General features: G+C 40.4%; 1 protein-coding gene across 2 annotated transcripts in view; it reads left to right on the forward strand.

The window, feature by feature from the left end:
• Nucleotides 1-10,525, forward strand: part of TANGO2 (transport and golgi organization 2 homolog) — a 73,915-nt gene extending 63,390 nt beyond the window's left edge. For both annotated transcript variants that reach the window (XM_019506993.1, XM_019506994.1), the window contains 3 exons: nucleotides 426-579; nucleotides 2,648-2,752; nucleotides 6,910-10,525. In XM_019506993.1, the coding sequence (XP_019362538.1) occupies nucleotides 426-579; nucleotides 2,648-2,752; nucleotides 6,910-7,030 (380 nt within the window). In that variant the 3' untranslated portion in view covers nucleotides 7,031-10,525. The remainder of the gene's footprint in view (nucleotides 1-425; nucleotides 580-2,647; nucleotides 2,753-6,909) is intronic.
• The last annotated feature ends 1,812 nt before the right edge of the window (nucleotides 10,526-12,337 follow it).

Consider the following 12,337-nt stretch of genomic DNA (forward strand, 5'->3'; position numbering starts at 1 on the left):
CTAAAATTTTTATGACCCAAAACAGTGAGAAATGGTTAGGTGTTTTATTAAGAGCTAAGCCTCTGGAAATCGGGCTTTATATTAACTGACTTTTTATTGCAATTCTCTACTTTCTTTTACCACATCGGTTAATGCCCATTAGTGTATTTGAGGTAAAATAAGGGTCGAGGATCATTGAAATGCTAAGTGTAAGCAAATCATTCCAACAAGATGACATAAGGTCCATGATGAATTTTGCCAGCAAGACTTAATTTATATCCCCCTTCTTCAACCCATGAAGAATGCGATGGTGGTAGGTTTTTTGTTTTTTTTTGTTTGTTTTTTAGCTATGATGCTTATATGTAAACTTTCTGCCCTCTGTGGAAATACTTACTATGAACACTCTTTTGCCTGCCCCAGATTTTATTTTTTGTTTCAATATATAGGAATCTATGGACTGAGTAATTCTTTCTTGGATACTCCATGGAAAAAACTTCAGTATGGCAAGCAGCTTTTCACAGATGTGATCAAGCAAAGTCAGGACCTTACCAAAGAAGACCTGGTGAAGGAGCTCATTAAAGTGATGAATAATCAAGAGCCGTAAGAACACTGCTTACAGTTTACAAGCAATGCTATGCAGATATTTTAAAGCTCACATAGCTTTTTTTTATGTGTACAATAAGGGCTTAACTGTGTGGAAAAGTTCGTGTGCTTAGTGCACATTAAGTGTGTCCATTTTGGGACTTAATGCCAAGCAGTTAGTATGCTCTAAATTCACACCTACCTTACTGCACAATAACTTTCCTGTGTTGAGCAGCCCGTTGTGTGCCCTGAATTTGGCCTGTTATATCATAGGAGCATTTGTATGTAGCACTGTTGCTTCCTGCATAAGAGGACTGTAACACTTACTGATACAGACCACCAACTAAGCAGAAGGAGCAGTTTTTTTAAACATGGATGCAAAGTTCCCCAATCTTTGTCATTTTAAACCCAGTAAACGCAAAATGTAAGTGTGCGTGTGTGTGGTATTTCAAAACTTAAAAGTCAAAATAAATCTCCTGGGGTAAGACAAGGGCTTTAGAAAAAGTGAACTATGAGTTTTAATTAATGCATCTGTTTAGATATTTTAAGCTCCATTTTGCCATGCATTCAATACTACAAATCAAAAACACTGGGATGCTTCAAGGAATTGCTATGCTGCATTGTTTAGCAGTGACTTGCACCAGACCCACACTTAAAATACACATGTGCCCAAGGTTTCTGTTCATCAGAATAACCTCATTATCTAAGCGTCTCTGGTTATAAGATGGATATTTATTAAGGCAGCATTAAGGTTCAAAATTATAAATCTATGGCTGAGCATTTCCAGAGCAGCCTATGATAATGAAGAAGTTTCCAGATACATTAATCATATAGGCTTTATAAAGGTATATTGGATGCAATTAATTTCCACAGCAAGCCCCCTTTACCACCACTTCCCCTGTTTGTGCCATGAATGGTGGCACCCTAGAAATTCCTTTCCTGCTCAGGTAAGTACCCTGAGTTTGTATTCTTCCCTTCCCTCCTGCCTAGTCTGAGGGTGGCCTCAGTTAAGCAGTGTTTTTACTGTGGAGGTCAAACAGTATCACCTCACAGTGCATCTGGAAAAGATTCTAGAGAGGCAGGGCTGAATTAGTCCGTATCCTTTTTCTTTCTACCCTCTTCACTCATGTTTCTCATGTGGCAAACAGTTGTTGAACTTGCATTTCTCTCTCTAATAGAACCTGCCATGAGTTGGTTCCCTAGGGAAGGCAGAAACCTGAGCTGTGGGAGAAAGTAGAGTGCCACACGCAATGATAGGGTGCAGGGAACTGTGCTTGAACTTCTCCAGATTGGGATGCTGAAATATTGAAATACCAAGCTACATTTTTCCTTCACATTTGAGGGAATGTGCTAATGGTATGGACAGGAGGAAAGAGACATGCATGTCTTTCCAGTTCTTCTACAGGTTGTATCTGACCATAGACACTGCTCAACAACCCACCAAAGGTATTATTAATTACTGTTCATAGAACATAACGTTTACACCTAGGTCCTCTTTCTAAATATTTCCAAACTTTACGATGGAGTTGTTGTTTCATGGTTGGACACAGGCTTGTCTTTTGCTGTGAAGTCCTCTGCAAACTCCATTTTTGTTAAATTTGATTAAGGGTATTTCTGTCAAAATTTCTAAGTCCCTTCCCCCCTCCCCCAAGATTCTTGCAGTAAGACCTGCCTGCTATCTTCAAGAGGCAAGAGACAGCCCCTATTATCTAACTGCATAATATTTGTTTGTGTGATGCACCTCCTAGTTGTTTGACCTTAAGTTTTATTATAGATTTCTGGAGAAAGTAGGAATGTAGAAAGAAAGCAATAGTAATGATGGGGAGAGGACTGTCAAGATATGGAATATATTTTTAAAGGTTGAAAGCTGATGAAACAAAGTTCAAGACATCAAGAAATTCTCTTTGTGAAAGAGCTCACAAGCTATTTTAATCTTCAGTTCTTTGCTTTCTAGTTTCTGCAGAAATGCACTGACAACCTTGGTTTTATTGTTATTTCCAAGCTATGGGTTGATTATGGGTAGTCGGTGTTGGAGAAATTTGTTTTCAGTAATGCTGGGTGAGTACAAGTGCGGTTTGTTTTTCAGGCAGTTACCAGACCCTGCAATTGAGGACCAAGGACAGGACTACATACGGCCTATACTGAACAAGTATGCAGCTGTGTGTGTTCGTAGTCCAGGCTATGGAACAAGGTGAAGTAAATGAGGCAAAATAAAATGATCACTGTATTGAGCCTATCTTAAGTCAAATGCTGCCATAAACCTTAACATTCAGGACCGTGGAACACATTCCGGTACTGCCTATAAACTTTGAGTATAAATATTTATCAGCTGTAATTGAGCAAAGTATCTTCCTATATTCTCATTTTTGTTATTCCTCAGTTTTCTGATGTGGCTTTTGCTTGACATTTATCCTTTGGTACCTGACTTAAGATTTGCCATACCACTTTATTAATAACATTAGCTGTTTTATTTTTTGTCTGTTTTAAGCTATCCAATCTTTTCCTTTAAGTTCACGATGGTGTTTTGTGTATATTAGGCTCTGAGTACTGTGCAAAACACAGGTCAGTAGTCTAGAACAGGGGTGGTCAACCTCCAGCATGCAGGCCAAATGCAGCCCGTGAAGACATGGCATCCAGCCTGCAGGGCTCCCCACAGGTTGGGAAATGTGGTGGTGGGGGAAAGGTGGCAAGTAATACAGCTACCCTCCATGCTGCCAAATTCTCACATCCCAAGCCCTGTGGCAGGTCAGTGCTGGGCCACACCCCCCTCCCCCAGCATGTCCAGATTGGGACTGGGCTATGTTCCCTTCCTCCCCCAAGCCCCTGACCAGTGGGGCTGGGTTGGGGTCAGGCTGCCCCCAGCTTCCCACATCCCGCATGGCCAGATGAAGCCCTGCCATGCCCATCCTGGGTACAGGATTGGACCGACAGCTGGATCCGGCCTGTAGATGGACCAGGCGCTCCCTATCCAGTCCCTTGTGGAAAAAGGTTGAGCATCCCTGGTCTAGAAGAATGCAGATGGCCATCGCTCCCATACACACAAACTTACCGTTGCAGTTTCATATAAACACAAACAGATGATGCCTGTGTACATCCCAGCCCCTCAAGTCTTCTTTCATCATTCAGTTACCCCTCCTCTGAGAGAACCACTGAATATTGAAGGTTACCAATTCAGGCACTGGTTTCTCATGAAGAAGGAGCAAGAGTATTTTGCCTGTCCTGCATGTTTTAAAGAGAGTGGGGGAAAAGGAGCTACTTTTTTTTTCCTTGAAGCCCCCACGAATGTCCCCTCATCCTCAGCCCCGCATCCTTTTTTCTGTTTTGTTGTCCCACTTTCCTTTTTGCCATTTTTCCTGCCGTTGTATCTTTAGTATGCCTTGTTGCCAGGCTGCCTCTCTGCTAATGGCTTGGTTATATGGTTTCCCTCCTGATCATCGCTGACCAGACAAGCTCTACCAACTCAGATGCCCCAAAGAAAGCTCTGAGAGGCCCTGAGTGCACACCCCAGCATTACATTCAGGCCCGACATCTTGGAAGCAAGAGGAAAGGCAGATAATACTGAGATCTTTTGGGGTGCTCCCAAGTGTGTGGGTTTTTTTGTTTTGTTTTTTGTTTTTTTTGTTTGTTTGTGTTTTCCCCTACTCAACTTCCAGTCTTTCTGGCAGAATGGGAGCAAATAGGAAGTTTTTATTTTGTTGACAGGAGTCCTGGAGTTCAAAGGGAAACTACCTAGACATGGCCAAAGATATTGGGAAGAAGCGGATCTAGGGCTATTCAATTTTGCTCTGCCCAAGCACTTAACATGGAGTCATTTGTAAAAGTAAAGGTGACTGGTCATAGTCAAGTTTTCTGTGTAGCCATTCCCTTGAGCTTTTCACTTCAGCATTGCCTGCTGCTGCTGTATTTGCCCACAAAGCAACAGATCTCTTGATATTCCATCTTAGTTTTATAGGAGCTTTCTGTGGAAAGTTTTGGTAAGTCATACCAGCTGGCTTCCATTTCTGGCAGAGCAGATAAATCACTTAAGTAGAAAATTGAAAACTATTTTTCTTCTCTTTTTCTTTGCTTTTCCACAGCTTTCTTATTGGCACTGTCTAAGCCACTGGAATAAGAGTTCTTTTTGAGAGAGAGAGGGAAGTATGTAATCTTTGTGGCTAGCTATATTAGGGATTTATTATAGGCATATCACCATAATATCTTGGTGACATAATTGTGCATTAAAAACCCATTAATCCTGTTCAAAAACACCCTCATCTCTATCTTCAGCTCATTTATCCTGCTTTCTTTAATGCACTATCCTCACCTTCTATCTAGTAAGAATGCAGTAGACACTTCTGTTACTGTTAGTAAAGAGGGGGTGGAGAGATTATGGGTCAACCTGATTCCTAGGGGTATGGAATTTCTCAGTTTAAGAGGCTGCCACTGAGAGTGACCGGCAGTCGACAGTTCAATCTCTGCATCAGTGAGCCATAGTGTTCCCATTGTTTAGGTGTCTTAGTGGATTGATGAGCAAAAGGGTGTCTCCAGAATAGCCTGCACCCATTTCAGCGAGGGCTTTTGAAAGACTAACTTCATAACCTCTAAATAGCATTGGGGTCTGGCTGAAAAGCCATTGCAAAATGCAGGCCACTGGTTTGATGTAGAATAAAATTTGTGCAAAATGTATTGCAAATGCAGCCTTTTGGCTGTCTTTCTTTTATGGGACTCTCAAGTCCTAAAGTGGCATGTAGAGAGAGATCTTCTATTCTTATGTATTGCTGGTTAAATTCTGCCTGTTTTGGGGAAGGGAGAAGCAACACTAGATTGTCCTGAAGTATCGTGAAATAGTTTTGACTTATTCCCAGTACATCATTCACTTTGTTTCCCCAAATCCATTCTGGTTAGTCTCATTGCTCTCTGATACTTGGAGCTGGTTTAAAGTTGACAACTCAGCTTAAGCAAATTACAAATTGGACTGAGATTTAAAAGACCAGGATTCTTTTCCTGGCTCTGAATTAATCTGCTGGGCAGCCACAGGCAAAATGCTTCCCCCTTCTGTCCCTCAGTCTCCCCTCTGTAAAATGATATGGTTACTCTTGAGATCTACTGGTGAAAAGCATCTCTGCTGAAATTGCCATTGACGTGATGAGAAAGAGCTGCTAACACAATGTATTTTGAGGTCGCTGGGATTGGAAGATTGGAGGAGGGCAAATGGAGAAATCTGTAGAATTATTCCCTCGGAACGAGACGGAGAAGGAAGTTTAGGAAACATTAACAGTATGTCTGTGGAACTAGTCTAACTATTTTTATGGCTACGGTTTCCATTTTGTTCTTAAAATAGATTGTTTTGTTCTTTGTACACCGTGGCCCTCTTCATCCAACAGTCTCCAAGCCCCCTTTTAAACAGGTCATGAAACATAAAGGCACTGTACCCTTTTAAAATGATTAACAGCAATGAATGAACCTGGCTGTGGTCACAGAATCAATGGTAAAGCTAAACAAGGAACCCAAAGCACTGACTGCCTCTTCCCCCAGTTGAATCGGGAGATTCAATTGCTTACTTGTGTAAAAACAGGATTAATTTAGATGTGAAATATGGGACAATTGACCAGTATGCCTACGTCCCTGGGCATTCCTGTGATTTATGCCTGTACTATTAAGATGGAGAATCAAGGCCAGAGCAAACTGTTCTGAGGTTTTCACATGCCCTACCTGTTTTCTGTGGGTTTTTTAGACTGAAGCTAGTGAAATTTATACTGGTGTAAACCTTTTGAAAGGGTTTCACCTCTATGTACAGGAATTGTTCAGAGAAGTATTGTTCCTAAAGATGGAAATGGGTTGTTTTTATGACCTTACCCAATGTCCTTGGGTACTGATTAGTGGTATTCTCAGTAGAGGCTTGTATAGGCATTTGAGATCAAAGGGAAGAGGTAAGCAAGTGTAAACAAACATCAAGGCTATATGGATCTGATGATATGTGTGCCAACAAAATGCTGCCAGGTAAAAATTATTTTTGGTTTAGAGAACTGACTTGAATACACTTGGTAATTAAAAAGCTTGTAATTAGTCTTCTCTATTTATTATACACCTTATCCATCAGCCTGCAGTCCTGTATGTTGGTTGAGTTAATAAGTACAGCAATGAAGCAAAACTCTACAGACCCTGATTCAGTGGATTGAAAGGGGAAGAAAAACTGCTATTAGTCCTCCTCCTTCCAATCTGAATTTTCATCTCTGACCTATTTCTGTGATGTTGACATGATCAAAAGGAAACCTAATGGACCAAATTATAAACCCAAGAAATATTTGTGTAAATGGTTAAACAACAGCAAAGGCTTTTTTTCCCCGCCCCCTCACTTTTTTATTTCAGGACTAATACAATCATCCTCGTTGATGCAGAAGGACAAGTTACTTTCACAGAGCGCACCATGCTTGATGCAGATATCAACCAATGGAAAACGAGCACCTATCAATTCAAACTGCAGACCTAACAACTTTCCATTTGAATGGATCCTGATAAAAGAAACAAGAGAACAAGCCACTGAACTCCAATAAAGGCTTTGTACCAGCCCCCAGAATCCAGAGACAGCAAAAAAAAAAAAAAAAAGCATAAGTTTATTTAAACCAGTAGCACACGCTAGCAACCACTCAACTTTTTGCACAAAACCAAAAGGGGTGGGAAAAGGGGCAACTTTTTTTACACTGAACTGTAGCTGAATTAACAAATGTATTTGTTATTATGCAGTTCTTTATTTTAACTTTAAGCTTAAAAGGGATATTACCAGGCTAAAATCATATTGAAAAGTACCACTGTTGGTATCTGTTCTGCCTGGTCCTGGGAAGTACTTGTGTGCCTGTGATTTAAGGCCAAACTGATGGTATACATCACCTTGGAAGATCAGGTCCAAGATGATTGAAGTCAGTTTTCAAGATCTAACTCTTATTGCAGTTTTGCTAATTGAACTTGTTTGCACTGTAGGCACTTCACTCAGCTTAGATGGAGAAAGTCAGCTAAGCAGTTCCGTATTTGTGTAGTTGATTTTTCTCATCCCGCTGGGCGCTGGCACAACTATGTAGGGGGATGGCTGGAAACGGTGCCTGGAAGTGTGTTCATCTGATTCCAAAAAAAAAAATCTGCAGAAAAATTTTATAAAAGGGAAAATGTTGTTTCTGTTGACTTTAAAATTCCTATATAATCAAGGTTTTTACAAAACCTGTCAGTGTCCCTTCAACAGGCCATTAGGGTTTTCCTGAGCTTGGAGTATGCATATCAGTGAGTGTGCATTATGTTTGCAGCATTATATGTTCTAGTAACACATGAACTTTCTCACACAACAGAGGTGTAATGCTCTGCCTGGGGGAAGAAGGGCTTTGTTCTTCATTTCCTTCAACAGTACAGTGATTTATTCTGTACTCTTTATCGTTGCTTGTAATGCTTCTTTGTGGGGGGGTTGTGAAGTTGGAGTTTGGGTCTGTGCTATTTAGCTATTTCGTTCAGGAGCAACTAAAACATCACAGAGCATGATGTGCTCTGCCTCTGAAGTGAGGGGTTCTTGTGCTCTCTCTTGTGGCACCTTGTGTTCCTGCAGTCTGACCATCTATCTTTTGTCCCCTTGTTTTATTTCCCAGCAGGGAGTCAAATAGTAGGATATACATTTGCTAGCAAAGATGAATATGAAGTTTATATATACTTACACTTTTTTTGTAAGCACATGGCTTTAGCCTTATTTCTGGGTGGGGCTGCTGACATCTCACAGTAAAATAGAACACTTGTTCTATGGTTATATTGCAGTTTTCTATTGCCGAAAAGAAAAAATCAGGTATTGTAGTACACTCCCTGTGTTCCTTGCAGCTGTGAACTATAAAGCTATTTAAATGCATGTTTTCTTTCAGTTAGTCTATTCCAGAGGTGGGTGAAGGAGAGACTTTTGCTAATATCAAGGTATTTTTAAAATCCTACATTATTTTTGCTGCTGTTTTGGTGATACTGTAGCTTATTCCAAATGCCAGATCTTAAATTAATAATATACACATGTCTCTGCCCCACAACCGCCTCCATCTTCCCACATCCCCCCACTCCCAGTCACTGAAAGAATTTTTTCTACAATTTTCTGATCATCACAGTCATAATTGCAAAGTAGCAGCATTTCCTCTGACCCACAGGAAACAATTGTTTCCTGCATTCTAGGCCTAAACTTCACACAGAAGTGCTTATAGGAAATCAAAGCCTCTTAGCATAGATTTTGCCCTGGAGGTCTGATTTGCTAGAGTTAGAACAGTGAAAGGCCATTCCTAGGAGGGCCCTCATTCTCAGGAGGTACCAAAATAGTATTCATGCTAATTTATTTCCTTTTATATTTGCCTTTAAGTATTTCTGGCTATCAGGACTACTCACATGCTTAGTTAAGTATGTACTTAAGTGCTTTGATGTTTTAGGACCACACTGTGTATGGCACAATGTTTAAGTGCATTTTCTGACACACCTTAAGCACAAGACTGTTCGTATAACCGTCTCAATTGGAGCTGCACCTTTTTGTGTCATGACATATCGATAGTGCACTTGGTTTCACTGTAGGAGACTCCCCGATGCTCTTTTTGCATGCTGTAGGTGGAGTTTCCCATATCTTTACCTGGCTGTTAATATCAGTGATTTTAACTTTATTGGAGGTGGGGAGGGGGGTATGTGTATACACGTATAACATAAAAATCTGATATATTTCCACATAAGCAAATAAAATAGTTGATAAGCAATGTGAGAAATTTTATATAACTTAACACTACCACTAAAATAAAAATTTGCTAATTGAACACATTTGATAATCACGCCAGCCGGCATTTCCAAGTGTCAAAGATTCTGATTTAGTGCTGGCAATATTTGGCTGAGCCTTAAACTTCCAAGAGTTTCTCAATGCAATATGCTAAGCAACTGTGTTTAATTTTGATGCTACAAGTATGCTTTCAAAACAAATGAATTTCTATTATTACTAAACCTGTCGGACTCCAATTCATATTCACCCTCTTATTTAAATGTTTTAAAATTATATTGCTGAGATACGTATGGCCAAAATGTTATCTACTTTTTTGTTTCTTAATAGAAAAATCACTTTCACTGCTTTTTCTCTTCAAAATGGCTTCCAAACACGAGTCTTCACAGCAGCTTTGTGAACTGGGGAAGGGATTAGCCCTGTCTTGAAGGGAAAACTGAGATGGGGATTTAATCTTTGTCAGCTGGGGTGTGAACGCATGAGGCCCTAATACTGTTTCCTGGGCTTACATGAAATCTTGATTTCTTTGGTTTTGTATTTGTGGGAAGTATTGTACTTCTAGTTTAAAAGGTAAAGCCAAAATTATATTAAATTACACATTCAACATATATATCATTGAATTCTAAAGAAAACGCGTAATGTTCCTCTGATCAGTGCATCAGAAGAGTTGATGAAGTGTGAACCCTGCTTTACTTTTGAAGCCCATTGGATTTTTGCTGTTGGCTTTAGTGGGAACAAGATTGGGTTTAATCTTCTGAGTTGTGCTGATATTGGCAATGAAGCTTGCATACAGAAATGTTCAGGTATAATGGATTGTATAAGCTGGTGTTCACTGCTAAGTGTTCATTTTGGTTTCATTGAATGCACTGGAAATAGTCAACTGTAGCTAAGTATCAAAGACAAAATTGTCAGGGAAAGCATTTTATTTTTATAAGGTATTTTAAAATAAGAGAAAACTGTGAATTAAACCTATACATCAGTTATCCGACGACATTTTTAGGTTTCTTAATTTACATAGAGTAGGTTTTAAAGTCAAAGTTACAGCAGCTTTTTCTTCTACCTAATCAGTTGTTTTATCACTGAAATGGTAACAAGGAATTTTAAAATACTATTTATAACTTCTTGATTCCATTTTTCTTGCTTTGTAAACTTGTTTTATATATTGTCATTTGCATATCTGTATTCAGAGGTAGAGTCAGAATAAATTCAATTTGGTGACCAGATATTTTCCACTTTAAATTGTGTGTGGTTTATGCCTGTTTGTGTAAAGGAGGAGGGTAAAATACTGCTTAGGAGAACTACAACTGAAAGACCAGGTATAGGAAAAATACTGTTTCCAATAAATTATTCTTGTTTGGTTTTCAGGGTGGCATTTTCAAAACCATTCAGGGTAGACCCGACTGTACTCTGCTTAAGAACATAAGAAATGCCATAGCTGATCAGAGCACAGGTCCACCTAGTCTTCTCCCTCAGTGGATGAAGAGGGGAAGAGTCTTTAAGCAGGGCATATCCAGGATGCTTGATTTCCTGCCCCTTTTCTATTACAGCTTGCTGTTACCTAGTGTTTTACCTTGAGTAATTAAATGTGCTTTTAAAGGTTCACCTGGGCATTAAATTGTAGTTCCAGGCTAATCTAGGAATCAGCCTAGGGTAAACAACATACTGGGAAGTCTTCAGGCTAGTTTGACAAATGTATTAACTACCTCGAGTTAATTGGCAGTCAATTAACCTGAGGGCAAAATGATAGTGTAAGCACATGCACTGAATGTATTGAAGTCAATTGGAGCAGTGTTGGGCTGACACTGAATACTCTTGTAAAATGTCCTGCAATACAACTTGTCAGCACAGGAAGAAATTCACTGTCCTAGTAATACCAGTATAATTTTCCTGCTATAACTCACTATGTTGACACTTGTGGTATAAGAGTGCTTCTGTGCAGTTGAAGTGACAGAACTTCCCAAAACCCCGAAGTTGTGTGTGAATGAGAGGTTTTTGAAACTGGACTTGACCAGCTGAATGTCTCTTATGCTTAGGATCACCATAATTTTCACTTAGATTCTCAGGACCACTTTGGCATACAAGACCTTTTATTTTCATATAGCAGTCGTCATTCCCACAGGGAATACTAGGGCACAGGTGGAGAATTCCCCCTGCCTGTGTAGAGGCCTACTGAATGTTTTGCCACAGTGCTGAGCATATTAATCAAGTGCCTCTTGGTCATGGTAGTTTTCCTGAGATCCAAGTAATCTAAGCTGGACAACTGACTTGCAAAATAGGTCTGTGTATGCCAGCTGCAATGGGCTGCATCAGTGTTTCTCAGCCTTCAGCCCTCAGAGCTGTTATCTAGTCCAGGGGTTTTCAACCTGGGGTTACTTTGGAAAGCCCCACGGGGTTTGCAGCAGTGGCACGGAGAAGCCACTGACACTTCCATTTCCATCCCCCGCTCCCCCACGCCCATTGACTGGCCACTGGAGGAATCCTCATTTCTCAACTGGCTGCCAGGGGTACCCCGACCAAAAAAGGTTGAAAACCCCTGATCTAGCCCATAGGTTCCCTCTGAATCTGGAAATTTAGTGGAAAGGGAGCAGTAGCAGGGTTAATTGCTCTGACACCCATGGCAATTGATACTGCCCCATTCCCCTATCACCAGATCTGTGGGGAGCCCCACAGTCTGGATGATATGGCTCCATGTACTAGATTGATGCAATGTGCAGAGTTGTGCTGTAACCAGATCCAGCACATTGAGGGCATGCCTCCTTGCACTTGTGAACTGCGTGCACCAACCCTGTGGGGCAAATAGGTTGAGTACCACTAGTCTGCATGATCATTTTTGAGGGTTTAATTTTCCTGGTTCTGTCCTCATGGCATCCTAAAAGCAGAGTACTGAAATTTCCTGTCCTACCTGTGAACTTGTTATTGATCACTCAAGCAGGATAACTTGTACTGGTGGCAAGATGCAATACCTGGCTTTGCATGTTTAGTCCAGACTTGAGACCTGATTCTCTGATCTCTTATATCAGCTGGAATCCACTG

Source organism: Gavialis gangeticus, unplaced genomic scaffold (genome assembly GCF_001723915.1).
Source record: "Gavialis gangeticus isolate Ggan-Ray unplaced genomic scaffold, GavGan_comp1, whole genome shotgun sequence".
Lineage (NCBI taxonomy): Eukaryota > Metazoa > Chordata > Crocodylia > Gavialidae > Gavialis > Gavialis gangeticus.